Source organism: Daphnia pulex, chromosome 9 (assembly GCF_021134715.1).
Source record: "Daphnia pulex isolate KAP4 chromosome 9, ASM2113471v1".
Classification (NCBI taxonomy): Eukaryota; Metazoa; Arthropoda; class Branchiopoda; order Diplostraca; family Daphniidae; genus Daphnia; species Daphnia pulex.
Genome location: NC_060025.1, coordinates 104,090 through 131,340, shown reverse-complemented (window position 1 = coordinate 131,340; position 27,251 = coordinate 104,090). Strand labels below are relative to the sequence as shown.

General features: G+C 40.5%; 4 protein-coding genes and 2 long non-coding RNA genes across 11 annotated transcripts; 2 read left to right on the top strand and 4 right to left on the bottom strand.

Annotated features, from left to right (window-relative positions):
• Positions 1 to 23: 23 nt before the first annotated feature.
• Positions 24 to 7,205, bottom strand: LOC124201917 (band 4.1-like protein 1). 3 transcript variants are annotated; one of them, XM_046598169.1, is made up of 11 exons: positions 7,064 to 7,205; positions 5,458 to 5,511; positions 3,676 to 3,866; positions 3,028 to 3,175; positions 2,782 to 2,961; positions 2,487 to 2,707; positions 2,257 to 2,409; positions 2,166 to 2,180; positions 1,563 to 2,106; positions 1,111 to 1,480; positions 24 to 1,052 (listed from the first exon to the last, which is right to left on the bottom strand). In XM_046598169.1, the coding sequence occupies exons 3-11, from the start codon at positions 3,769 to 3,771 to the stop codon at positions 629 to 631; spliced, it is 2,151 nt and encodes a 716-aa protein (XP_046454125.1). In that variant the 5' UTR covers positions 3,772 to 3,866; positions 5,458 to 5,511; positions 7,064 to 7,205; the 3' UTR covers positions 24 to 628. The 3 variants fall into 3 exon arrangements, with proteins under 3 accessions (XP_046454125.1, XP_046454126.1, XP_046454127.1); XM_046598170.1 differs by lacking the exon at positions 5,458 to 5,511 and having other exon boundaries at positions 7,064 to 7,197; XM_046598171.1 differs by lacking the exons at positions 3,676 to 3,866; positions 5,458 to 5,511 and having other exon boundaries at positions 7,064 to 7,201.
• LOC124201921 (glucose-6-phosphate 1-epimerase-like) lies at positions 4,714 to 7,800 on the top strand. The gene is made up of 6 exons (XM_046598177.1): positions 4,714 to 4,957; positions 5,910 to 5,961; positions 6,033 to 6,091; positions 6,450 to 6,787; positions 6,858 to 7,014; positions 7,082 to 7,800. The coding sequence occupies exons 1-6, from the start codon at positions 4,849 to 4,851 to the stop codon at positions 7,240 to 7,242; spliced, it is 876 nt and encodes a 291-aa protein (XP_046454133.1). The 5' UTR covers positions 4,714 to 4,848; the 3' UTR covers positions 7,243 to 7,800.
• Positions 7,801 to 8,769: 969 nt separating this feature from the next.
• On the bottom strand, positions 8,770 to 9,728 carry LOC124201922 (cytochrome c oxidase subunit 5A, mitochondrial-like). The gene is made up of 5 exons (XM_046598178.1): positions 9,562 to 9,728; positions 9,380 to 9,489; positions 9,136 to 9,303; positions 8,997 to 9,068; positions 8,770 to 8,930 (listed from the first exon to the last, which is right to left on the bottom strand). The coding sequence occupies exons 1-5, from the start codon at positions 9,635 to 9,637 to the stop codon at positions 8,904 to 8,906; spliced, it is 453 nt and encodes a 150-aa protein (XP_046454134.1). The 5' UTR covers positions 9,638 to 9,728; the 3' UTR covers positions 8,770 to 8,903.
• A 2,375-nt stretch (positions 9,729 to 12,103) lies between these two features.
• LOC124201915 lies at positions 12,104 to 13,640 on the bottom strand. Of its 4 annotated transcripts, none has more exons than XR_006877769.1 (4): positions 13,293 to 13,639; positions 12,401 to 13,228; positions 12,226 to 12,337; positions 12,104 to 12,165 (listed from the first exon to the last, which is right to left on the bottom strand). It is a non-coding gene; the product is annotated as an uncharacterized LOC124201915 (long non-coding RNA). The 4 variants fall into 4 exon arrangements; XR_006877768.1 differs by having other exon boundaries at positions 12,226 to 12,534; positions 13,110 to 13,228; positions 13,293 to 13,636; XR_006877767.1 differs by having other exon boundaries at positions 12,226 to 12,372; positions 13,110 to 13,228; positions 13,293 to 13,631.
• Positions 13,641 to 14,780: 1,140 nt separating this feature from the next.
• LOC124201914 lies at positions 14,781 to 15,760 on the top strand. The gene is made up of 4 exons (XR_006877765.1): positions 14,781 to 15,009; positions 15,274 to 15,372; positions 15,452 to 15,523; positions 15,635 to 15,760. It is a non-coding gene; the product is annotated as an uncharacterized LOC124201914 (long non-coding RNA).
• A 1,876-nt stretch (positions 15,761 to 17,636) lies between these two features.
• LOC124201912 (XK-related protein 6-like) lies at positions 17,637 to 19,708 on the bottom strand. The gene is made up of 5 exons (XM_046598165.1): positions 19,040 to 19,708; positions 18,707 to 18,963; positions 18,436 to 18,642; positions 18,131 to 18,360; positions 17,637 to 18,053 (listed from the first exon to the last, which is right to left on the bottom strand). Exons 1-5 carry the CDS (start codon positions 19,447 to 19,449, stop codon positions 17,763 to 17,765), a joined length of 1,395 nt encoding a protein of 464 aa, XP_046454121.1. The 5' UTR covers positions 19,450 to 19,708; the 3' UTR covers positions 17,637 to 17,762.
• Positions 19,709 to 27,251: the final 7,543 nt, after the last annotated feature.

Here is a 27,251-nt window from a genome sequence, read left to right as displayed (position 1 = left end):
TAAAAGAACCGTGGGTAATATAATAATGTTTGAACGAGTGGTGTATTTGTTGAACTTTTCTGTCTCGTATACGAAGCATGGAGGAGGAGGAAAAATAAAAAGGATAAAACGCAGTTTAAAAGGAAATCAACAAATGACACGGAATGAACGCGGACATAATTATAACGTGTGATGAATTGTTCTAGAATTGAAAGACATTTTAGTTTTTGAAATGATTTTGAGAGAAGCTTGTTTTTTTTTTTGTTGGTTTTTTTTCAATATAAGATAATTCAATTATATAAGAGACAGACGTGATGTGAGCTGGGTCGATTGTAGCAGTGGACAAGTTTTTTTTTCTTTTGATGGAAATGAGAAGGAATTTTTATGAGCAATAACAACCAGAGATTTTTTTGACGAGTATTATTATTATTATTATTTAGAATTATTAAAATGTGGAAAAAAGCTTTTTGTTTTGTTTTGAAAAATCAAAAATAAATCGATGAAAGTGATTGTTATTTCGGCCGCCAGGTGTCACGCCGAAGTTTCCAATGGGATAAAAAAGGAAAAAAATAAAAGAATTTGATTTGTCGAGTGCTGTGATAGGAAATTCAAAATGTTCCACTTTTCTTATCTCTCGTCCAACGGTTTTTTACGGTGATGATGAGGAGGAGGAGGATCCGATGGGGAACAGATTACGCAATGGAATGTACAAATGTCGCTGGATGAAAACCATTTCGGGCCAGTGACGCAAATGAATGGCCCAGTGGAAATCCGTTTCGTAGACGAGGATCAGCGTCAGGGCCATGAAGGAAAATGCCGTGAAGAGGCTCGTGCCCAGCAGCAGGAACCGTTTGGTCCACATTTTACAGGGGTGTGCCGGTTGGATGTGGCGCTTCAACGCGTTGCCGGCCGCTCCGACGGGCGACGGACCGGCCGGGATGAGCGATCCTCCGCCAGGGGGTAGTAGAGGAATGGCGGCCCTTAGGACCTGCTCCGACAGTTTGAGCTCTCGTCGTCGTCGCTGTCGGGGCACCGACTCCAACCAGCCGTCCGACGGTTCGTCCTTGTACCTCCTAATTCCAATTCAAATCATTTTTAATTGAATTTAAGAGTCAAAATGAAATCATTTACGACGAAGAAGAAGAGTAATGAGCTGGCGAGGCCGAGTGGCGACTGCCCGAATGGTCCCGTTCACGCCAGTGATGAGGATCCTGAGTGTCGGAGGGATGGAGGGACCAGCTGTTGTTGGACGGATCGGCGGCCGTGCTGCCCGTCGTGCTGCCGGCGTAACCGTAGAAATCCGAGTCGATCGTCAGCGTGTCGTAGCCGTTGCTGCTGCTGTTGTGGTGGTGGTGGTGCTGGTGTTGTTGGTGTTGCAGGTGGTGACGGGGCAATCCCCGCAGGTCCAGCGCCACCCAACTGGCCACATCCGAGCGGTCGTCCTGACTGGCTCCGCTCCCGCACGACGACGCCTCGTAACTGTCGTGTCCTTCAGGTCCAACTAATTAAAAATCAGGATCAAAATTGAATTAAAAAAAGATTAGAAAATTGTTTGTAGTGGTTTGGTGTCGTAGCAGACGAACCGTCTTGATCGTGGGGGTGATGGCGTTGCCTTGGCAACGAGTCGTCGTGATTTCTACTCCGCCTCGATCCATTGGGAGTGTTGCGTTCGCCGGAGCGGTGGCGATCGAAGGAAAAATCGTCCGTCTCCTCCTCCTCACAGTCGTCCTCGTAGTCGTCGTCGAAATCGTCACCGCGGATTGGCTCAGAGGCCGAGCGTCGTGAGGCGTAAGCCGCCGATCGATGGCGTCTGCCACCCGTCGCCCCGGACGACGACGAGGTCCCGTCAGCTCCCGGATGGCCTTCACCACCTACTCCGTCTGGGTGGTCCTGGTTGGAGGCGGCCGCTGCGGCCAGCAGGGCCACCTCTTCCAGGGCCAGCTCGCGTTCCACCCGACCGGAATAACGAACTTTGGATCCGCGCGAGAAGAAACTGCCGCCCGTGACGACAGCTGGAATTTCCGCCGACGACGTGAACGTGAAAAAGATGCGTTGCTCCACCGAGTAGCGCCACAAATGGCGACAGGCCGACGAAGTGGCGCATTTGAATCCCACCGTGTGTTTCTTCTGTTTTTGACATTTTTAAGACTTGGAATTAATATTGAAATGGATCAATTAAATGTTACCTTGGTTCTGGCATCCTTTTGGAATTCCAAATTGAAAAATGAAGAAATTAGTTTGGATAGAAATGGGAATGATGTAATAATTAAGTCATACCTCCATGATGATGAGATGGATGATAAACATTTTGCCTTCGTAGTTGAGCTTGGAAATGTCGATCCAGCGGAAGTGATGAGTCCGACGTCCGTTGTAGAAGGTGGCCACTCCGCTGTGATTCGTCCCGATGTATAGCCGAGCTCCTCTGGGATCCTGGTTTTTATTAAATTGAATCGATTAGAAAAATCAAATTGAATTTTAGTAAAAAAATGTGAAATGTTTTTATTCACTTTGACTGGGTGAGGATCGACGCCATAAGTGTCGAGTGTTGCGGCTTTTTTGAGAAAGGCGTTGACGGCCTGCGAGGCGGAAATGCCGACCAGTGCGCCGACCCGTCCCGAATGGAATTCTTCCACCTGATTTTCCAGTTTCTCCGACTGGTTTAGCACCAAATTCATTTCAGAAACGTAGCCGGGCAGATGGCGTTCAGGATCGTAGTCACCCAATTCCTCTGTTTTAATCCCAAATAAAATGTTTTTTAAAATAGAAAAAGTATCGATTTAAACTAAGAAAAGCAAGAAATACCCTGAAGGCAGAGAGCAGCGAGAAATGCCAAGTCGTGACCAGGGCCGGGACTGTAGAGTCGCCCGTGCTGGAGGTCCCGTTTCAACTGCAGGTACAATTGGTAGCGAGTGGCTTCTTGAAGTCGCATCGGATCCGGCGGGTAGAACTTGACCCGGAAGCAAAGCACCAAATTGTGAGCGTCTATTTTTATATTCAAACACTGTCATTTAAAATCTTTAAAAAGATAAATCAAAAGAATTCTCTGACCTCTGACTTGATTGGCCACTGATTTGGTGAAATCGAACCATTTCCTTTGCTTGTGGTGATCGACGTAACGAAGACCAAAGTAATCCTTTTCCAGCACATCCAGCTGCTCGCAGACGTAATCCAACAGGTACTGGGCCTTGCACCGAGGCTGGGACAAAAAATAATAAATTTAATTAATATTAGTTTTTACAACATTTGTAAGTTTTTTAAAAATTTCCCAGGAAAAACATTTCGAATCGAAATTTTAAAAAACCCTCAAAAGTTTTCTCCCGTTTTCCTTCAGTTCGGGAGTGAGGTAACCGGACGAGTGGGGTGGGGTAGTGCGGGTGGGGTGGGGGAGGGGTTGGACTGAGCCAATCAATAAAAAGGCCCAACCTCCGTCACTCTCTCTCCCTCCGTGTGTGTGGGGCACATCCGAGTCCATTTCAGACGAAATATTATTCGACCAGTACCAGAGTTATATCTATTTTTCCCATCAAATTTGACAAGACACAATATCCTGGACAAATCTCATGTGGCCATTTTTCACGATTCCAATTGATTTGAAAAGGAAGAAGAAACGGGAGTAAAGAAGGAGGGTTGGGGTGAGGTGGATAGTAAAGGGGAGGTGACCCACCTTCCTTGCTTTGCTACTTGGTTCTTTTTTACCTGAATGTCGCATTCGATGACTTCGGAATCGTCCAATAGCCGCACGATGCACTTGCACTCGGCGTTGACGTCACTTTTGCTACTGAATTTCAACATTTCCAGGTTGGCCCTTTGACGGTCCCCTTTCCTCTTGTGTTTGTCAAGTTTTTCACGATTGGACGGGGTAGTACATCAAGTCGACCATCAATTTCCTTTTTTGGATAAAATCACGATCGGATTGAAACAAACGTGAGAAATAACCCAGTGGATATCAAAAGTGGCTGGGGAGGGGAAACAACTTGAATTGACGTTTTGATTCCACACTGAAGAAGAAGAGGCCGGAAATGTCGCCCAAACTTCCTTCTTCTTCTTCTTCTCCTTGGAATATCCACACACACTCACATGCACACACACACACACACACACAACATACACACACACACAATGGCCACCCTTTTTCTTTTCTTCTTCTGGTGGGGGGGTGTCTGTTTTTTGCGGCTCCTGGGCGATCCCAAAACTGTGACGACTCGACACAAAAGTGTTGCAGCAGAGGAAACCGGCCACTGGATCGACGAGACGGGCGACCGACCAACTCGGCAAACTCTCGACCGGGGCAGAAGAAGAAGAAAAAAAAGGAAAAAAACGGGAAACATTTTTCGACTGGGCCAGCGCAAGCGCAAATACTTTCACCTCCCCACCCGTACCGGAACACAATTCTTCGATCGACCGGGCTCGCCCGTGTGTGTCTCTCACTCTTGCCGTTTGGCCGATTTATTTATTCATCCGCGGCTCTCCTCTACTGCCAAAGACGGACATACTTTTTATTCTTTTTAATTATAAAACATTCCAAAAGTTTCAAGATCGAATTTTTTCTGTCCAGTTTAATCTTTTTGCGGGTCATCATTCCCGACGTGTTTCGCCATCTAGCGGTTGTCAAAACAACTTTTCCTAATTGTCGTTTGAAACGTTGGTCGATGGGCAACAAATCAATCAGAGAAACAAATCGAAATGAATCGACCATCAATCGCATTAGCCATCCCCAAATGGCCAACGACTAATCAGAAAAGAGAGAAAATGACATTATCAGGAAAAAGAAGAGAAAAAAACCTATGGGAGAAAGAGAGAGAGGGGGACGGAGAGATGCGGAGGTTATAAAAGGAGGTGGTGGAGCCGTGCCGGCCCGTCAGTTGCGCCATGTACTCGAGCGGCAGTGGCAGTGGTAGTAGTAACATGGCCGCCGCGCCCACTAGCGTCGTCGTCCTCGATCGCGGCAATAACACCACGTGCACAATCAATTTACACGGTCAGTTAACCACTTGCAACATTTCCCTATACCAATCGGCCTAGAATTAAACCAAAAGTTAAGCAATTCGGTAGAATTTGACAGTTGAAATGTTGAAATTGTTGGGGTTATTTTTTGTGTCGACTTTCGGATCGGTTTGGTTTTCGAGACTGGTTTTTTTTTCTTCATCTTAGTGGTGGGGTTGGTGTATTAGTTGTCAGTTGTAAAATAGTAGCCCGCCTTATTTTTTTTCCTTATTTATGGTTTGTTGTGTTTTTTTGTGGCGGTGGCGCTCGGATCGCCACCGGTTTCCAACCCGCACCTCGAATAATGTCGTTTGGTTGTTTTTTGTTGGTCGACAAAAAAATAAAGATACGTGGCCGGCCACCACCACATCAGATAACCAACCCAGAAACAAAAAGGGAAAATGGTTGCGGGCCCAAATACCTATTGATATATCAAAAAAGAAAGTTATTATTAAATGGTTTTTAAAATTGTAATGTACTACATTTGGCGGTTACTTTTTTCACGCTCCTATTGCCGTCCTTGTGTAGAGTCATCATCTGGGCAACAAACTATATGAGTCACGAATAAAAACAAAAGAACATTCCAATTGAATTCAGTCTGCATTATACATATGCGTTTGGGTATTTGGTGGCTGAAGCGGATCGAGAACCTCTTGTCACTTCAACTCGAACCGCCCACTTTTTTTCTCCCCTCCTATTTTTTTCCCGAAAGAAGAAAAAAACTGAACGCACCACTTTTTTATGTTGCGTCTGGCGCAAAAGGTTGTCAGCCAAGTTTTTTTCTTCCTCTCCTGGAACAAAAAAAGTATATGACGGAGGGGGGAGAGAAACGAGTATTTTTTGTCTATTTTTATATTTTAGTTTGGAATGGAGATATAACATTTGATTTTATTGCACTTGAAGAAAACAAAAGAGAAATGATTTAAACAAAATAAATTTACCTCTAGGCGCTACGGTGGTTTCGTGGCGAGTCAACAATCAGGAGCAACTTTTCGTCAGGTAAATTGAATTTTGATTGTCTTTCGCCCATCGTTTAAATGACCACCTTTTTACTCTTCTTTCTCCCTTAGTAAACAGGCCGTTTTCGACGGGAAAAAGGCCATCCGCGGAGGCATCCCGTTCGTTTTCCGTAAGTTATTTAACTTTGACCTTAATCGCCCCCCGACTGTCTACAGTTCTACACGTTACAACATGCCATCTATCTCTTGTGGTCGACGCTCAAGGCAGACATCCTCCTCCTACTCTTTTTTCTTCTTCTCTCGACTGTGCTGTGTGCAGTGCCAGCCATGTCCTGTCAATCCTCAATGATGGATGATGATCGCTTCAGACTCACTCAGCAGTCTCCCCCCTCCTCCTTAACTATCCTCGGGCCAGCAGGGCAAAAAAGATCCTAAGAAATAAAAATAAACTACAACAAATTCTCGTGAAAAACAACTTTTTTTCGTCATCAAAACTGTTTTAATTGTCTGTTTTTTTGGGTTGCCCAGCTCAATTCGGATCGTGGAATTACGGACCTCAGCATGGATTCGCCCGCGTCATTCGTTGGCACGTCGAGAAATCGCCCGAACGATTACCATCTGGCGATATCGAGGCCATGTTCTGCATTGTGGACAACGAGGTGACCAGGTCCATGTGGAACTTTCCTTTCCGCCTCTCCTACCGGCTCATTCTCCGTGAAAAAGAATTGCACTTTAACATCGGAGTCTACAATGTCGGCAAGGAAGCCACCTTCTCTTTCAATCTACTGCTCCACACTTACTTCAAGGTCCCTGATGTTCGCAGGTGTCAAATCACTGGGCTGCAGGGCTGCACTTTTGTCGACAAGGTGACAATCTAGACTTTTCTAATTAGATGTTGTACCCCACACTCATCTCTATTTTTCTACGATTCAACAGACCAGGGATGGGGCCATGTACCAGGAGGTCAGAGATGTGGTGACTGTCAACGAGTACACAGACAGAGTGTACCAAAACACACCACAGGAACACATCATCACCAACGTGGTGTCCAACAGGAAGATGAGGATTCAAAAGTACAACTTCCCCGATACTGGTGAGACATGAAATCAGACTGGCTGTTTGGTTAGAAACTAAATACTCACTATTTGTTATTGATGCAGTTGTGTGGAATCCATGGGTTGAAAAGGCCAGGGAAATTCAAGACTTTGGTGACGACGAGTACCCCAACATGATCTGCGTCGAGGCTGGACACGTTTCAGCTCCAGTGATTCTTTTGCCTGGCACTGCTTTCGAGGCATCTGAAATCCTCCAAGTCATGTGAGACTCTGCAGACAAACCTAGAAAGAAAAAAAATCCAACAAGTCCAATTTTTTAACTCTTTTCCTCCTATAAAATTTTCATCATTATTGAATTTGACATCACCCAAGTAACCAAAATCAAACATTTAAAAAGAATCACAAAAGTTGTTTTCATTAATCAAAGGGCAAATCAGTTTCTAGTATTTTGTGTTCATAGAACGGGGAACAAGAATCCATCCTTTTTAGCAATAACAAGATTCAACATGACAACGAAATGCAATTTCTTCAAAATCAAGTCTATTATGGCTATTTGGTGTTCAAAAAAACATTTTCCTCTGGTTCTCTCTCTTTCTTGTTTGAAACGTTTGTTGTCTCGTGTTCAGAGACACAATTATTCTATCGCCCCCCCTTCATGGGCGAGCGAAAAAATACCAGTGAGACCGTATTTTTCTTCTTACGTGAATGTCGTTCCTTTTATTCTCACGACGCTCCTCCTCGTTCATACCAACAAAATTTCCCTTTTTCTAGAATGTTCAAATGCATAAAAATGGCTTTCAATAAACTCTTTTTTATTCTCCAAATAAAGAACATGTGTGTGCAACACACTCCCGGATGTTCTGCAGATTTTTCTGCGCCGTCTGCTCTGTCGTATTATTTTCGTACTGTTTTCGAATTTGGCGCCAAATAAAACTGGCAACACGTACACGAAACAAAAGACGATCGCCATAGGAGGAGTCCCTGAGCTAAAACGCATCACATCAGACATCAGTCAGAGATTCCGAGAGTACGACTTAAAGAAATTTGGGCGCAAGCCTGCTTCCATCTCCTCTTGTGCTATTATAATTTCACTTTAATTGAGTTTTTTTGTTCTTCGCCATTCGTTTTATCCCATCAGCGCCATGACCCGTAAGTTTTTTTCATGATTTTAGTTGTTATTAATCCAGCAAAAAGAAATGGGTCGAGATGTACTAGAAGCTTCCATTCCTTTGGCTGTCAACATACGTAAAAGAATTTAATTTGTTTTTCACAAGGTGGAAATCAACGAGATCTCGCTCGTGACAAAGCGGCCAAGAAGGCTTCTGATTTGCAAAAGAGCAAATCAGCTGCTGAAAAGGAGGGTAACAAGGGATTGTCCCTCGAAGCCCGTAAGCAGAGGTATGTTCATCACACACCCACACGCTGAATTCTTTTGCTAATCCTTTCTTGTAATTGTAGGGATGCCGATCTGATGAGAGAAAAGCAAAAATTGAAGGACCTCAAAGCTGCAGAGGCTGCAGCAAAGAAATGACCAAATTTATTCCTTTTGAGCTGTGCACAAAGGACAAAACACAGTATAATCAATTATATCAATCCACTGCTTTATATCTTAATCATTGTCCTTTGACTTTGGTTCCATTATTCTGCTCTCTTCATTCTCATGTATTGCTGACTGCTGAGCAATAAACTTCATTATCTTGCAATATATAATTTATCTGTTTCACTTCATTTGATCAACACAATACCATTTAGATAACAGAGTATTTCTTTAATAAATGACAAAAATAAGTTGATTTCAGAGTAAGCTTAAGTTTATTTCACTCTGTACATCTTAAGACACCAGTTTCTCTTTTCATACATTTTCACTAAATGCTGGACTAAACCAACTTTATATGGAGCTTTCACAAAAATGATGGCCTTGGATAGCTTACAAGTCATACACTGATTTCAATGCCTGCAATGAATAAATACAATGTTAATTCAAGGCTAGGAAGTTCAATGCACTTTAAATCAAAATTACCAATTCAGGTTTGTCGTAGCCCAACTCTTCTGGGGTGCTAAGACCCAACTGGTTCAATGTTGGGCGAATTTCCTGAAAATTAAAAGGGAACAATTAGCTGATTTTCACATGGGAATGAATCATTCTTCGATAGCTATACCTGAAGGATGTATGGGTAAATTTCGGCTTTGCCTCCACACTTGTCTTTGACTGTCTCCAAGAATCTGATGGCAAGAGCAATGTCGTTGAGCCTACGGCAGGCGTTCAATGCAGCAATGACAATCCTGGGCTCAGGGACAAGATCCATACCACTCAAGTCGTTCATGGCCTACGATGAGGGAGAGAGAAAATCAGGAATCAAGTACAAAAATAAAACCTAGTTTAATCGTTCATGAGCAACATACCTTTCTGCACTCCCATCCGTCAATATCCTTCCTGTTGAAGAAGGATTCGTAACGGGCGTCGAATTCAACATCCGACTCGGTGGAGTGCTTGGACATGAAACGTACACCGGCTGCAACAGAATTGATTTTTCGTTAGATACAAGAACAAACAAAATTTGTGTTTGATAGAGAAAAAACTATACCGATGCATTTGCAGTTGTTGGGGACTGCCAAATTGCGGGCGTAAGAAGCACTGCGAGACAAAGCTGATCGGAACATGTCGATTTAGTTACAGTCACGTAGGTACCAACAACTGCACAGAAAGTCTCTCGTCCAATATGGCGAACCGCTGGCAGACGAAACGAGAGAGACGACTCGGTTGATCGGCATTGCCGTTAAAAGATTATTTAAATACATTTTTACACATTGTTATAAATTCAGGTTATACAACTATTAATTAATTTTTTTAATGCACTGATTTATAATATATTTTAAATTGAAAATAAATAAATCAATTAGATTATCTGAAAGCCGGCAATGAAGCATTGTTTAGCTCCGAAATTTAAAAACAGGTTTGACACACTTGCACCTTACTGCGGTGAATATTGGACCTGAAAACTGGAAGGGAGTGGACGGTAACTGTCTACGATTTTAAGCTGTGTGAATTATAAGTCTGTTCGAAACAACTTGGGAGCGTTAGACTAATTTAGCCGATAGACTGTGACTGTACAATTTCATACGGCCTCTATACGAAGAGCTCGTTTGGGGCGGAAGGTGAGTTTAGAAGTCAGATATACATTTGTTCATATTTTGCCAGAATGTTGATCGAGGAAGCCCGTATATTAATAGACATTTACAACGTTTAGACACAGTACAAGTGTTGCATAATTGGAAATGGAAACGAATCGAACTAACACAACTTGGTGGAACACTTCTTGGTTCTGAGGTGGCGATATTTATCGCCTTATTTTGAAATGGACTTCTCTTAGTGCGGCCAAAGAACGACTAAATAGGGGCAGCAGCAGCAGTGATGGGAGATTGTCGCTCTTTGTTAAGCAACCGAAGCAAAACGCAACTTAAAAGAAACGTCAAAATTTGGCCAATCCAAGGGAGGAAGAATGTCCAGTCATTCCAGGGATAGTATAAGATGGAAAATATCCCAGGATTGATCCCCTCGTCGGATTTGATGAAACTTCGGCTCCACATTACCATGAGAAACAGATTCTCGCAGATGCAGATCTAAATGAACATTTCAAAGCGTTAAGTTAATCAAGTCAAAGGCAGCATAACGTTTGTAATTCATGAAATGTTAGTCTTACAGTCAGATACACGACAGGTGAGAAACGGGGGTGTTTCTTTTGATCAGACTCCTTTTCTGCGGGGTACAAGTAATAAGTATGGGCTTTGCTGCTGTTAAAACGATATAGTGTTGAGGATGTTAATGCGGCTTTAACCGGCGTTAGTGAGAAAACCTTTCGAAAGTGGTCTCACATATTCATCAACCTTCTTGCAGACATGCCCGTTGTAGGTGAAACATGTCATATTCAAATTTTTTATCAGTTTATACATTTTCTTCAATTCTTTTCAATTAACAGCTTTGCTGGGAAGATCGTTTCCGAAGCGCTCCAAGAGACGCATCTACTTTTATTTCTCTTGATGGAACCGATTTTAAAATCATGGAACCATCAGACTTTGATCCAAAATGGTGGTCCCACAAATTCAATGGCCCCGGTTTGCGATATGAGGTTGGCATTTGCATACGCACCGGGGATATTGTTTGGGCTCTCGGAGGACTTCCGTGCGGCGAATGGCCGGATCTTCGGCTTGCTCGAAATGCAATTATTGCAGCCCTTCAACCAGGAGAAAAAATTATAGCCGATCGTGGTTACAATGACCAAAATTTTTTTGACGTTCCTAATGGAAATGCAGATTTGCAAAAAAAAACAAACAAATATTGGCGAGACATGAAACTGTTAACAAACGAATCAAACAGTTTTGCTGCCTGAATTTCAGATTTCGCCATTCTTTACATTTACATCCTCGATTTTTCCACGCTGTTGTCAATTTAACTCAGCTGATGAACCAAAATGGCGAACCCTTGTATTCAGTTAATTTTTAAATTGCAATAACAAATCATCAATACCGATTTCAGGGTGTAATTTGTTTATTTCATAGTTTATTTTGGTTCTTCATTTATAATTCATAACTGCAAATGTTAAGCTTATTGCGCTATTTACCGCAGCTCCCTGACAGGTTTTCAACATGGCCGACGTCATCAATCATGACACATTGACTTTGACACTTTGCAGAATTCCGGCTGAAGTCAGGGTGATTGGCATTCTTCGAATCTTTCCCTCTTTCCAGGTGATTATAACCATTTCCTCTTAACTTTTTAACTACATCTTTATGAATTCGTGTTTTTGTATAGATTAAGTTATTTTCCATGGTAATTTTTCATTCAAGAAAGTCCAAACTACAGAATTTTTCTAGTTCAGTGTTCAATTATTATGTGTGCAAGCTCACGAATTCCCATCCTTGGACCGCGAGAACCTTTTTGTTCATGAGCCTTGACTTAAATTTTTTAAATGAAGAAGTCAAGTAATTAAAAACTGATAGGTTTTGTGTGATCATTGGTAGTAGCATTTTGGGTGAATTTGTTCTATGTTTTCCACAATAGTGCCCCTCTTGTGCGAGCCCATTCAGATTTATTTTTGAAGTGCATTTTGTCATGGGCTTTACACCGTCTCTCAGTCATCAATGTATTTTTCTGTTTAAACTTTGCAGAGGTAGTGTGACGACACAGTTAACTAGATTTTTTAAATAAATAATAATAAAATAAAATAATTTTTAATCTTTTGTTTTTTTACTTCAGAAATGAATGCAGCAGACTTGAGTTTTGAGGATGCCAGTTTTGAAACGTTGAGAATGTCATCGATAAGTTTGCATGACAGTGCCATCGCTCCGGATCCGGGATTGAGTCTGCAGGACATTGTGGAATTTGAAATGGATGAAGACTATTTGAAAATGGTAAAGAGGAAGTACCATTATTTACTTCCTTTTAGGCTAATTTTTTTTCTTTGTAGGAAATATCAAGTCTACAGTGTCTAATTGGTAAAGCTTGCGTCGATCTAAAAGCGAAAAAAATGCAACTAGCTTCGCCTGTTCCGGTCCTGTGTCTACAGGACAGAGTAGACCAAAAATTGTCGATGGAAAAATTGAAGATGGTAAAGAGAAAGTTACTTCGTATTTACTTCCTATTAAGCTAATTTTTTTTCTTTGTAGCAAATTCTTTTTCTAGAAAAAAAATATAAACTATACTCTGACCGCATGTCAGAAAAGGAATCTGAACTTCTTAAGGCAGCAACAGTAACACAACAAAATCAAAATCTACTTTATCCACCATCAAATAGGCCTGTGACACCTCGGCCAAAAGATGGGACACCTAAGGGAAAACCAAATAATTGTCCATATTGTAATGAAAAATTTACTGATGTTACACGGCATTTCAATACTATGCATACGCCTCAAAAAGACGTGCAATGCAAATCATGCGACCCTGTGGGAATTCCGCCAAAACGCCCTACGTTTGAAACCAAGCATGAATTAAAAATGCACAATGAAAAGTTCCACCCAAAGTAGGCCTAATTATAATTTAATATTACATTTAATTATATATAATTTTAATTTAATTTTAATTTTCTAGTTCATACGTCTGTGTAAATTGTGCTGTAACGTTCAAAACTCTGATTACTTTGGAGAATCACCGCATGAAAGGGACATGGCGGAAGCAGAAGAACTGAAACTACCGGAAACTACCACACTGCTTCCAGAGTTATAGATGTTTGTTGATATAGATGTTACTTGCATTTGCTGATGAAAAGAAAAATCATTAATGCTCACTTTATGCTTAGGAACTTTATTTTGTTGGTCTCACCTGTTGGTCTGCATTCAAGCTCCTGGGCAACTTTGCCTTCAAATATGATCTTCTCAGTTTCCATAGGTGAGTTCACGGTGGCTGGAGCTGGGGAAAAAATACAAAAATGTCAATGTTAAATTAGATTAATTGCATGCATGTCACTTTAAATATCACGCTTTAAGCTCTAGCCTTAAATCTTCCCCATAACGGTCAAGTAGTACATACTGGTTTGTTGAGAAAATACAACCTATGTTTGTGAAGTAATGTGTGAAACAATCAATCCATGCTCTTAGAGTTACTCGTGAGAGAGACGACTCGGTTGATCGGCATTGCCGTTAAAAGATTATTTAAATACATTTTTACACATTGACATTGTTAGAAATTCAGGGTTAATTTTAAAACTAGCTAATTAATTTTTTTAATGCACTGATCAATAATATATTTTAAATCACAAATGAATAACAGAATAAAGTAATTAGATTATCTGAAAGTCGGCATTGCCGTTAAAAGATTATTTAAATACATTTTTACACATTGACATTGTTAGAAATTCAGGGTTACTTTTAAAACTAGCTAATTAATTTTTTTAATGCACTGATCAATAATATATTTTAAATCACAAATGAATAAAGTAATTAGATTATCTGAAAGCCGGCAATGAAGCATTGTTTTGCTCCGAAATTTGAAAACAGGTTTGAGTTGACACACTCGCACCTTGCTGCGGTGCATATTGGACCTAAAAACTGGAAGCGAGTGGACGGTAACTGTCTAAGATTTAAACTGAGTGAATTAAAAGTCTGTTCGAAACAACTTGGGAGCGTGAGACTATTTTAGCCGATAGACTGTGACTGTACAATTTCGAACGGCCTCTATATGAACAGCTCGTATAGATCGGAAGGCGTCAAGGCGAGTTTAATTATGTTAACCTGTTTTTTCCAGAAAATTGATGAAGACCGTACATTAATAGACATACAACGCATTGCCAGACACAGTACAAGTGTTGCATAGTTGGAAAGGGAATCGAATTAACACGGGTCTTCTTGGTTCTGAAGATGTTATAATTATCAACTAACTCCTTTCATAAGGTTTGTGTGCTCTACTTGTTTGCGTGAAATTAATTGCTTCTACATAAAAATTTTACGTGTTTAGCTCTTGGTTTAGCTCTTATTTATGTTCTACAGTATAATCACCCGTTGAATTTTGATTAGAATTTGCATCTTTATTGTATTTCAGGGAGAGGGGCAGCAAAACCTCCACATTTATTTAAATTTTTAAAATGTGTTGACGAAAACCAACAGTATTTCGATTCCAACTTTTGTGATGAATGCATAATTTGTTTTTTTCTAATGAGAGAGGAAGGGTTAGATAAATCCATGATGGCCGCTTTCCCGCTCATTCTATTCCTTTCATCCTATTGGTGCCGGTGGCTATTCTCAGCAGGGGGCGTCATGTTATAAAACCGTCCAGCAGTCAAGTGGGTGGTCATTTGGCCTTGCCACCACGACCTCGAACGTTTCTCGGTAGGCACAAATCAGTGGAAGATGAGCTAGTTATTGATCGAGGCAGAGTTATGGAGAGTGTTGTGAGAATACTTAATTAATGAGATTATTTGACCTTTTTCTGATCAGTTCTATGGAGACTTTGCGACTTTCACCTGGCACCACTCTGTTCACTAGACGAGACGATGCCTCGGATAACAACATGATGGAGAGCCAAGTTTGCACATTTTTTAATGGTAACACGTGTATTAGTAGGCTATAGTGTTATCTTGTGTCGTGGTTTTACTTTGAGGTTAAAATAGTGATGACTGCATCTAAACGAGATCAATATTTTCAAATATTTTAATCAGATAGGCTTGAAACAAATAGTAATATTAAATCCTGAAGTGCTTTTATTGTTACGTATGGAATTCGATTTGCCTCTGATTATGTCATATAAGATGTTAAAAGATTTACTTTATTTCACTATGATCAAACCCGATTCTTCAATGTTAATCCAGGTCATTTCATGGTCGTTTCCACTTTCCTCGTCGACCAGAAATGTAACGACGCCATTACATTAATAGAAGCAGACAGGCGATAGACGATAAGTATACAATGTAAGGCAAATTACCGATAGGTTACAGGTTCTCTATTACATTCGAAATTAATCATCTAAATTCACTGTCCTTAATGCAGAAATCCAGATCTATACTGTGTAACCGGGTCATGTTATAGTTTATGGCGTGCTGCAATCTTTTCAATCAGTAAGTAAGTGTTACCTGCAATTGACATTAAAAGTAATAATATTAATCCTTAATTCTTTTCTACATGGGACAAATCTCCCTTCGACCAACGTTATTATCTGGACCATCGCGTCAGCTCATCTTCACCTGATCAGTTCCAACTTCTATTGATCGGAGGACTCCCTTAGGTCGGAAATAGTCCTACGCTGGACCTCACCGGTGATTTCACGACCGTGGGTGTGCTTAAATACCGCCAAAATGGCAGCAGGTACGTTCGCTTCGGTCGAAATTATGTCAGTCCTGTTGAGATGAACGACGGAAAAAGGAAATGTCCGATCAATTTGTCACCTCTGTGCCAACCATCGTCAGTTCGCACTTTATTCATGCCGAGGAGTTATTACTGTCATTAGTTGCCCCAAAGGATTCGACTTAAAATTTGACGTGCGATGACTGATCAAGGCAAATTTGTTAAGTTAAATTTTAAAACACCGTCCGTGGGACGTAGTGAAACTAAAACTGGGCTCCTATCTTATCCAGTGCTGGGCGTGACGCAAAGTGGAAACATTAACTGTTCAAATTGACAAGTCCAAATTGACCGTCGAAATCGGTTTATTGTTTTATGAATTACAGTAGTTTTTATTTTTCTCATAGAAATCATTAGTCCTGTAATTTCTTTAAAAAAGTGTAACTTTTGAACGTTGGGCAAATGAGTTATTTTCTTTCTTTCACCTCAGCAGATGGCGACCGACTTGATTTGGCTCCCCGAAGATGCCAACACGCTCGGACGTGAAAATCCCGAAAGATTCACGACGGCGGCGGTCAACAACACCACCAGAAAGACACCAATCCCACCCACTGTATCGAATCCATCTCCTTTCATAAGGTTTGTGAGCTCATCTACTTATTTACGTGAAATGAATTGCTTTCGCATTAAAATTACACGTGTTTAGCTCTTAATTATTGGGATTGGCAGAGATAGAGAGAGATCTGTGAGAATATTTAGTTTTATGAAATTAAATTATCTGCGCTTTTCTAATCACTTTCAGTTCTCTGGGGAGCTTCACCTGGGTCGACTAGACGAAGCCTCTCGTATGTCACCATGGTGATGAGACTTTGGAAAGCCACGTTTGCACATTTTTGAAAGGTAAACATATGTTAGTGTAATATTATTTTGGGTCTTGTTTTTTACGTTGAACATTTCTTGTCGTGGTCTAGCAGCGTGTTGTATTTTCGCGTTTATCGAAATGCTGCAGCGGATGCGAAAGGATCGTCGGCAACAACTTCCCTCGATCGGTAGAATTCACGTGGATCCAACGCTGGACTTCTACACTGGCGAATTCACTACCGCAGCCTGCTGGCTGTGTAATCGATCATCAAGTTAACTGGGGGCATAGCTCAGTGGTAGAGCATCCAACCGGATTTTCCTCTGTTCAATCCTGGGGGCCCCTGACCGTCTACCCATCCGGATGCACCATGACGGTGGAGCAGGTTCCTTTATCGTCGTGAATGTGGGACCGCTGCCATCTATCCGTCAAACTCTTCACTTGGTGAGTCTTACCTATTTTGAATTTGCTTGTGTGGTCTAGCGGGAAAATGGGTGAAATTGATTTAAGATTCTGCCAGGTTGTAGCATCTAGAAATTTGAGGCAAGTGTGGAGATTGGAGCTATTTGTTTGATTATGTTTGACAGATGATTGTTAATAAGTCACTTAGGCGAAGTAGAGTCAGTTTTAAATGCGTTTTTGGAAGATTGCATTTTTTTAAATTCGGGGTTACTTTTATAACTAGTTGATTCATTTTAAAATGCGTTGATATTACATAGAATTTAGAATTAGATTATCTGAAAGCTTCCAATGAAGCATTGTTTAGCTTCGACATTTTTAAACGGGTTTAAACACTTACACTTTATCGCGGTGCATATGGAACCTTATAACAGGATTGCTTTGCGTTAGTGGACGATAACGGTCTACAATTTCCAAGGGTGAATTGTACACCTGAACGAAATCACTTGGTAGCGTGAGACTGATTTAATAGCCGAGAGACTGTGACTTTTCGTACGGCCCGAAGAGCTGGTTTGGGTCGGAGGGTTAGGTTAGAAATGAGATATAAATAATATAGCCTACATGATGAGTTTAGAATATTGATGAAGACCGTGTATTAATAGACAGGCAAGGTACAGGCACAGTATACAAGTGCTGCATACTTGAAAGGGGAAACAAATCAAACTATCATTAATCTTCTTGGTTCTGAGACGGTGATATACATCACCAGCACCATCTGAAATGGTAGGGGTTTGCTAATGCAGCCTGTTCTTGGACAGCTGGATCTGTTGTTGGAAGTGTCTGTTGATTTTCTTTTCGCACTTTCTCAAGCACCCAAAAAGAAATAATACTTAAAGTAAACGTCGAAATTTGGCCGATCCAAGGAACGAAGAATGTCCAATCACTCCAGGGATAGTATGAGATGGATAATATTCCAGGATTGATCCCCTTGTCGGATTTGATTAAACTGTGGCTCCACATTACCATGAGAGCCAGATTCTCGCAAATGCAGATCTAAATGATCAAGGCGTTAAATTATAAGTTAATCAAAGGCATAATTCATATTTTTAAATCAAGAGTTGTCAACTCACAGTCTGGTACATGACTGGTGAGATTCGTGGGTGTTTCTTTTGATCAGACTCCCTTTCTGCGGGGTACAAGTAAGCGAAAACGTGGAGAAATGACAATCTCAACGAGGCCATGAACCTATAATTCTTTCTCCAATGCCAAACAAATATTGGGATCAGGTGGGCAAGGCAGACCGGCACAACAATCCAACCGAAAACAGAGGCGAACAAACTCAGGGCGATAAGTCGGGCAACTATTGCAAACAAAATAATTTTGTTTATTTTAACATAAAAATAATGAAACTTAATTCGTGTTTGCTTTGATTTACCTATCCAACACAAATGTGCAGAGAATAGAATGGCGCTTGTTATCCTATAAGTTTGGTTAAAGCGTTTTATAATGACATCATCATTTAAGAGACTGCCATCCTCATTGGGTTTTATTCCTTCGACTAAATAAAGTTTTTGCTCGTAAGTAACTATCGCCAATGCCAAGCTAACGATGGAGAAAATGAGACCAATAATCACCCTAACAACTACATAAAAAAGTTATTTAATGTAGTAGTGGCATCAATTTTAAACGTAGCAAATAACAAATACCTTTAGAATCAGATTTGTCTTTTACCAGTAGTATGTAAAGATTAAGTAATAGCTGAGGGGCAGATTCCATGAAGGAATCAAACTGGTTCAGTTGTACTAACTCTGAGTCTTCCCGAATCATAGCGGGGAGATACATGTATATCTTGTTCTGCTTGTTGTTCTCGTCCAGCTCGCCCTCCTTGTTCTGCTGGTCGTCCGTTTTTAGTTTTTCCTGCAATGGTTTCGCTTTATGAGCATATTTAATTACATCAATAAACCTAAAAGAGGTTTAAAAGAGAAAAACCCACTATACATGTTACCGTAATAATAAAATTGATTAGATCAGAAACATACCTCTGAACAAGACAAAATCCTACAATACCAAAGCCCCACTTGATTAACCAGTTAGAAGTTGTATTTTCTTCTTGTGGCAAATAGAGTCTGGGGTCAAGCTCGTTGTTTTTTTCAAATTCATTGTTGTAAAATAAGAAACTTTTAATTGTTATGACGACAATTGGCACAACCACAATCGCCAAGGTCCACCCGAAATACCAATAATCTCCTTGGTTCCAAAAGCGATGAAGTAAATGAATATCCCAACCAACGTCAAAGACGTAGCAAAAAAATGAAAGACACGTCATTTTGATCAACCAATCGATATTTCCGGGTTCAATTTGTTTTAGACATTTTTCCGCAAATTGGAGTTGTGATTTAGATGGATTTCTGTTTCTCGTCTTTTTCCGGGTGTATTCTCCTCTCCCCATATCCACACTGTAAGTAATTGGCCCTTTTTGTTTTATTTAAGCCAATCAGAGCAATTTTACCAGCCCTGTTGCTCCTGTCAAGGTTTACAGTGTTTGTTTTTTCAAATGTCTAAATGAGTATTTTCCAGTGCGATAGCAGTAGCTAATAATATATTAGTAACGCACGATTGAATTGATTCACAGGATTCACTTTTATATTGTGGATACCACTGAGAAAGATTTGTGTTGCCAACAACATGTGGTCGCGGCTCAGTTGAAACTGAAGGTATGTACGTACAATAGTATTGCAGCTCTTGGATTCCATATCTATTTTTTTTTGTTACTTATCAGGGTGATATTGCGTCAATTTTGCGGTGACTCGGCAGGGGCCAATAACATCCATCTGAAATGACGTCTTTATTTTAAGAGTTTGGTATGACGTCTCGTTCTTTATCTTGCTGTTTTTCAGTCAATTTTATTTAGCTTACGAAAATGAACCTACATGTGGATTACCTTTGCAACCGAAGGGGACAAGTGACCATTGAGGGTTTTAATCTGCCGTTTGCGGTGAATCTGCTCGTCATAGTAATGGTTCATATGTATTAAATTCAAATTTATCAGCCATCAACTGTTTTCTTATGGATTGTACTACGTTGGACACTTTCATTCTAAATTATTTCTAAAATTTAAAACACCGTCCGTGCTGGGACGTAGTGAAACTAAAACTGGGCTCCTATCTTATCCAGTGCTGGACGTAACGCAAAGTGGTAACATTAACTGTTCAAATTGACAAGTCCAAATTGACCGTCGAAATTGGTTTATTGTCTTATGAATTACAGTAGTTTTTATTTTTCTCATAGAAATCATTAGTCCTGTTATTTCTTTTAAAAAGTGTGAACTTTTGAACGTTGGGCAAATGAGTTTTTCTCTTTCTTTCACCTCAGCAGATGGCGACCGTCTTGATTTATTGGCCACCCGAAGATGCCAACACGTTCGGACGTGGAAATCCAGAAAGACCCACGACGGTGGCGGTCAATCAATCGCCACATGTTATATTACCTGCCCGTTTTATCACAAGGATCGCAACAACACTACCAGAAAGACATCAATCCCACCCACTGTATCGAATCCATCTCCTTTTATGAGGTTTGTGTGTTTTACTTATTTACGTGAAATGAATTCCCGCTTGTTCCTTTCATTCTTTATGGTACCGGTGACTTGCTCTCAGCAGGGGTTGTTATAAAAGCGCCAACAATCGATTAGGTGGTCAGTTGGCCCTGCTATCTCGACCTGGAATGTTCCATGTATAGAATACCAGACTCACTCGGAAAAATTATTTGATTTAGGCAGAGATAGAGAACAATCTGAGAATACTTGGTTTAAACTTCGCCCTGTTTTTAAATCACTTTCAGGTCTTTGGAGAGCTCCACCTGGGTCCACTTGACGAAGCCTCTCGTACGACAACATGGAGAGCCACGTTTGCACATTCCTGATAGGTAACATGTGTATTAGTGCTGCATTATCTTATGTTGTGTCTTTTACTTTTAATATTACTTTTTTGTGATGGCTTTAAAATGGTGACAATGTTAGGTTCGAAACAGTGATGACTATCTTTAAAAGAATCCAACACGTCCAAATATTTAAATTAGAAAGGTTGGCAACGAATATGTGACAACTATAAGGCATAAGCCTGCAGTGTTTTATTGTGACGTAGGATGATTTAACACTGTTTGACCATTTTTTTTTCTGCCTAGCTCCTCCTAGTCTATAAATGAACGCGATAATTGGTACATTTAGGTTTTCTAATTCTCCCAGTTAATTCTCATGTGATTGCCAACAGCACCAGTCCAGATCTACTGTGTAACTGGGTTTATTTTTCCTCCCAGCGTTCTGCAATCGTTTCAATCAGTAAGTTAAAATGTTATCTGTGATCGACGTAATAAATGATCGTGATACCTGATTCTTTTCTACATAGGATCAACGGCATTTCCAGGACTAGTGCGTCAGTCAGGCTCAAGGATTAAAAGTCAGTTTGTGATCCTGATTATGGATACTCTTTCCTATCTTTTTTCCCCTCCATCTCTACCAGCATCTGCTTCCTTATTTATAGGATCTGAAATGGCTTTTACTCCTTTGGACGATCAGAATCATATTTTGCTGGGAGGATATTTTGATCGGGTGGTTTCGATAGACCTGGGAAAATTAGGAAACGTACTCGTGAAAATGACAGACAGGTTCACATAATACCCTTATCTCCCGTAGATTGTTACTGAAAGACCTTTTATAGATGTGGGGATGATATTTAGAATTCCACTATCCAGATAATTTCTTATACCATTAATGTTCAGATATTTCATCAACTTGAAGTGCTATCTTCTTGGATTTAAAAAGTCGAGAAGGATGCAACGATGACCGCCGACCGTTACGCTTCATCACAACCAGTTACATCTTAAGCTGCTCTTATTATCGTGAAGGTATCGCTGTGCCAACTTTGATTTCTAGTATTTACCTACTACTTGTGAAGCCCAGCGTCTACATTCTAATCTCTATTAGTAAATGAAACGAATTCAGTTTATCATCTTATACTGAAACCACTAAGACTTGATGGCTAATTTACGGTTTGATTCCGTGGCCATATCCTGGCGATACGTTTGGGTACAAGCAAACTCTTGATGGAATTTTAAATATTTTGAATTCATGTTTGTTTGTTTTTCGATTGGATCGGCGGCAACAACTTCCCTCGATCGGTAGATTTCACGTGGATCCAACGCTGGACTCGACGAATTCACGACCAAGGCTGCTCATGGCGTCGTCTGTCACAGTGTCAAATGTCAGCAGGTATGTTCACTTTAATCGAAATTAGCGGAGGTCAATTGAATAAAAAGCGGACAGGGGGCGGAAAAGGGAAATGTCGGCCGCGGAACAGATTTGCTGCATGTATTGCACAATCAGTGTGTCGCCTCTGTGCCACCGTCGTCACTTCGTACTTTATTCATGCCGAGTAATTATACTGTCATTAGTTGCCCTCAAGGATTCGACTCGATATTTGACGTGTGACGACTGATCAAGGCAAATTTGTTGAGTTAAATGCGTTGCTGGTGTGACCCAAACAAATTTACTTTTCAATTTACGTCTGTGCTGCTCAATGTCTAGTATTGAAAACGATGTAGGCATCATGCAAGGTAAATAATTTGAACAGAGAAAAAAAGATTGCATTTCGTTTTAGAAGTAAATGGACGCAGTATCGAATTATTTGTTTCAAATTCAAGTAATGCAAAAAAACCGTTGCAAGATTTTTTTTCTTAAAGATTTCAACCATGACTCGATTTGATAAGGTTATCAAACAGCACTTATCTCCACAGTCTCGGGCACAACTTGTCAATAACCTTTGTTTGAGTTTGAGTATCGCCCTACGTGTTACCGATGCATCAGGCGTCGTTGGCAACATCGTCGTTATCAATTGGCGTGAGATTTCGTTAGGATGGGCCTCTATGGGGGTTTATTGCAGTTCTGCAGTATCATCGTTGACCAGAGTGGGCGACTGGGCGGAGAAAGTGTACATGGAAACTGAGGCAGAGATTTGGCTGTTATTAGCTAAAGAAAACTAGTCGTTCACGTTGCCAGTTACTCTGGGTATTTGGGTAATACCATTTAAGGGTATGTATAGTCATTTGAAGGTAAATCCCCCCCCCCCACTAAAAAGGGGATAAATTTCAGTCAAATCTTTTTAACCTATTCGTTTTGTATCTCAGCCAATTTTTAAACGTTATTTATTTGTTTCCCTTTTGTTTATACTGATTCTTTTTAATTTAATTATTTCTTGCTTCAGGTGACGATCCATTACTTTCCACTGCAGAAAATTAATGTATAACGCCATACGACAACGTATTAATGCGATATCGATCTGCTTGAGCCACAAAGGTACAATTTTGATTTTAATATGTACTGCTGGTATAAATGTTGTAATTGCACATTGTGTGATTGAAGTCCCTTGCGTCCGCGTAAGGTCATTTTGTCACCATGCAGTCGTATTGTGTCATAAGGTTATCAGCACGAACACTATCAGATTCGATTGTAGATTTTGCTTGGCTTGTTATAGTTAAGGCGTTCCTACAGTCCAGTTGAGTTCTTTTTATACATTTTCCTATTGCATTTTTAGCTGAATGGAATGACACCTGTTGCTGTAACGTAGTTGCATAGCGAAAAATCGCTCGGCTGATGATAGATTTTGTTAACAAATTACAGAAATCTTTGAATGTTTTCAAATGACTATGATTTGCTGATCATGTTTCATTTTCTAAAGTTTCAATCAGGTTTTCAAAATGCCGAAAATTGTGATCTGGATGCCCCATGATGAGAACCGGGCTGGGCATGTGGCCATCGCTACCAACGCGTATTACGTCAGTTTTTGGCCGGCTCGTTGTTTAGAGAAGGATGGAAAGCAAACCAGGACAATTTTAAATGGATTCGAATTCGCGATAGAAGTGCACAAGGGATGTCTCGTCTTCCATCAGGACCTCGACAAAGAATACGAAGGCGATTGTGACCCCGACTACGTGCATGAAATCGACGCAGCCAAAGTCTCCAACGAGGACCTCAATGCCGTGATTGAGGAATTCCTCCGTTACAACGAAATCAATCCGGAAGATGTGACACTGGCAAAAGGTGACGAAGAGTATCAGAAATATAAGGAACTGTCAGCATTGCTGACGCCGGAAGAAGCCGAACGAATAGAAGATTTACCGGTCAAATTGCTTGCTAAAACCAAGTACTCGATCGTGACCGAATTAGTGAGCAGCAGCAAGACGGACAACCTTGTGCCCTTCTACAATAGTCAACAAAGTTGTGTGTCTCTTGCCTTCAACCTCGTCCAAATGGCTTGGCTCAAGTGTCATCCGGATCAACCCATTCCAATCGTCAATTACGAAGAAGCCAAAAATGCAAAAGAAATTTCCATGTTATATTATATAACTGTGGGTACTAACTCATTTCTCACCGGTAAAATCCCAAAGGAATTAGCTTATAAAGTGCCGTGGTTCGAAAAGGAAGTTGTACGAAGGTATTTAATTATTACTGATGAGCTCATTAATCAGCCAATATTATCCGCTCAGCCCACATTAGAAAAAGTAATACGCGAAATGAAGTCTTTCTATTTTTCAACTTTCATCCTGTTGCTGTTCGGTTACTTGATCCCAGAAACGCGTTACCCAAACGTGTTCATGTTTTGGAATTTTGTTGGTGAAATTGAAGTGAATGATCCATCGATTCTGCATTATTTCATTGTCCCTTTATTCATAATATTATTGGCCCATCACAATTGGTGTGGTGTTTTCCTTTCAGTTGTAATCTATTATGTGGGTGACTTCTCATACGACATTATTAAATCTTTTCTTTCAGGTGAATTCTGGGGTAAACTAAATCGTTTTTTAGTTGAAGCTATATCTGCTATTAGAGGAGTTGTCGAAGAATTAAAGAAGCAAGACGAGTTGGGCCGAAAGTCTAATTAATTTATTGATGATGTTAATCGATTATAGGATGAGAGCCCACTAAGTCACGCATATACGTTATGTAGATGTAGTATGCAATTTATTAAAACATGGACTGTGTATTGGGTACCGCACCCGCCGTTTCGTTTGTCAAAAATTCATTCGTTCAGAAACTGACCATTAAAAAAAAAAACGGTCACAATTGAGCCTGAAAGACGCAGATGTGATGAAATGTGCCCTGAAGTATATCACGCCTTTTTGGCGTCTTTGGTTTATTTAGGCTAATACAGCGATGGATGAAGACGAAAACATAAGGTTCCGGATCAAGGCCTTGAAAGGCAGGCAAGGCGATACGTGAAGGACGTCATTCACTGGGCATCCGGCGGAGACTGGGGCAACGTGTGGATGCAGCGCCTGAGGCTGCCATATCCGTAATTTCTTGCAGGACTGATCGGATGCTGCCGAGCGGTTGTAAAGGTAAAGAGATTCTAAACTTGTCTCGTTCTCTTGTCGGATTGTGTTTTATTGGACCCAAATGTGTACCGCTCTTCATATTGCGGGACACGCAAAGTAGAGTATAGGTCCAGCACATCAGGGGACCTTGTTGCAGGATCTGTAAGACTGGGATTGCGTCAGAACAGCAGAAAATGACAGACGAGGAGGATTGACGTGAAGATAAATAGTTTACGTTTGAACATTAAGGTACAGAATTCAGTAGAATCAATTTTGGTTCATTTATTCATTGAGAACTTGCAGTTTCCTACGAATGTGTTTACTGCCAGTTTCTTCGTATTTTCCTTTCTGTTATTTTTAAATGAAATTGGGTTAATGGACAGTAGTCTAAGTTTTCTGGGTTTCACATTTTGCTGGGTTGTTTAGTTTGAGACAAGAATTACGTCCGTTTTACTAACGGGAATCAGAGTTGCCTATCGTTTATTTGATTTTTTTTTTTTTAAACATCACAATCCCAAAATTCAGATCAGATATTGCTGCCAGCTGCCACTGTATCCGCTGCCACAATATCTTTTGATTTATTATTTCTTTTGACTATTATTATCTCATAATTATGTTTCACAGGAATCACCCGTCAAATTTGTCTTATTCATTTAGTCCTTTTGTGTATTTCAGGGAGATGGGCAGCAACGTCAACTTTTATTCAAATGAAGAAGATCTGAGCTGACGAAAACCAAAAGTCTTTCTTCCAACTTTTGTGAATGCATAATTTGTTTTCTAATGAAGAGGAAGGGTTAGATAAAATCCATGATGGCCGCTTGGCGCTTTCCCGCTTATTCTGTTCCTTTCATCCTTTTATTAGTGCCGGTGGATTTTCTCAGCGACAGGTGGCGTTGTCATACCAACAGTCAATTGTTGGCAGCTGGACCTGCCACTTCGACCTTGGACGTTCCATCGGCAGGATCAGCAGATCAGTGCAAGATTAGTTCATTATTGATCTAGGTAGAGATAGAGAGAGATATATAAGAACACTTGGTTTAAATTTTGCCCTTTTTTAAATCACTTTCAGCTCATTGGGGAGTTGGGGACCTTCACCTGGGTCCACTTGACGAAGCCTCTCGTACGACAACATGGAGAGCCACGTTTGCACATTCCTCATAGGTAACATGTGTATTAGTGCTGTATTATCTTATGTTGTGTCTTTTCTTTGAATAGTAGGTACTTTTGTGACGGCTTTAAAATGGTGCCAATGTTAGGTTTGCCAAACAGTAGTTCTCTGAGTAGGCATCGAGACTCACTGTGCAAGATTAGTTAGTTAATGATCTTGGCAGAGATAGAGAGAGAGTTGTGAGAATATTTGGTTCAAATTACATTATTTGCTCATTTCTAACTGTCCTTTAGGAGCTCGTGACTTTCACCTGGCACCACTTGGTCCACTAGACAATTTTCGTATTACAACTGGAGAGCCATGTTTCCACATTTCTAAACTGCAACACGTGTATTAGTGCAGTATTTTAAGTTTTGTGTCTTTACCTTGAATATTACTTATTGTGATAGGTTTAAAATGGCTACAAGGTTAAGGTCAAAATAGTGATGACTGAATCTAAACGAGTCCAACATGTTCAAATATTTTAATCTAGGCTTGAAACAAATAGTTGGCAAGTAATCCTAAAGTGTTTTTATTGTGACATCGTACGGAATTCCATTTGCCTCTGATTTTGTCACATAATATGTTAAAAGATTGACTTTATTTCCCTACTGATCAAACCTGATTTTATTATGTTTATCCAGGTCAATCTCATGGCCGTTTCCACTTCCTTCGTCGAAGAGGAATTTAACGACGCTATTACATCAATAGAAGCGGACAGGCGATAGACGATAAGT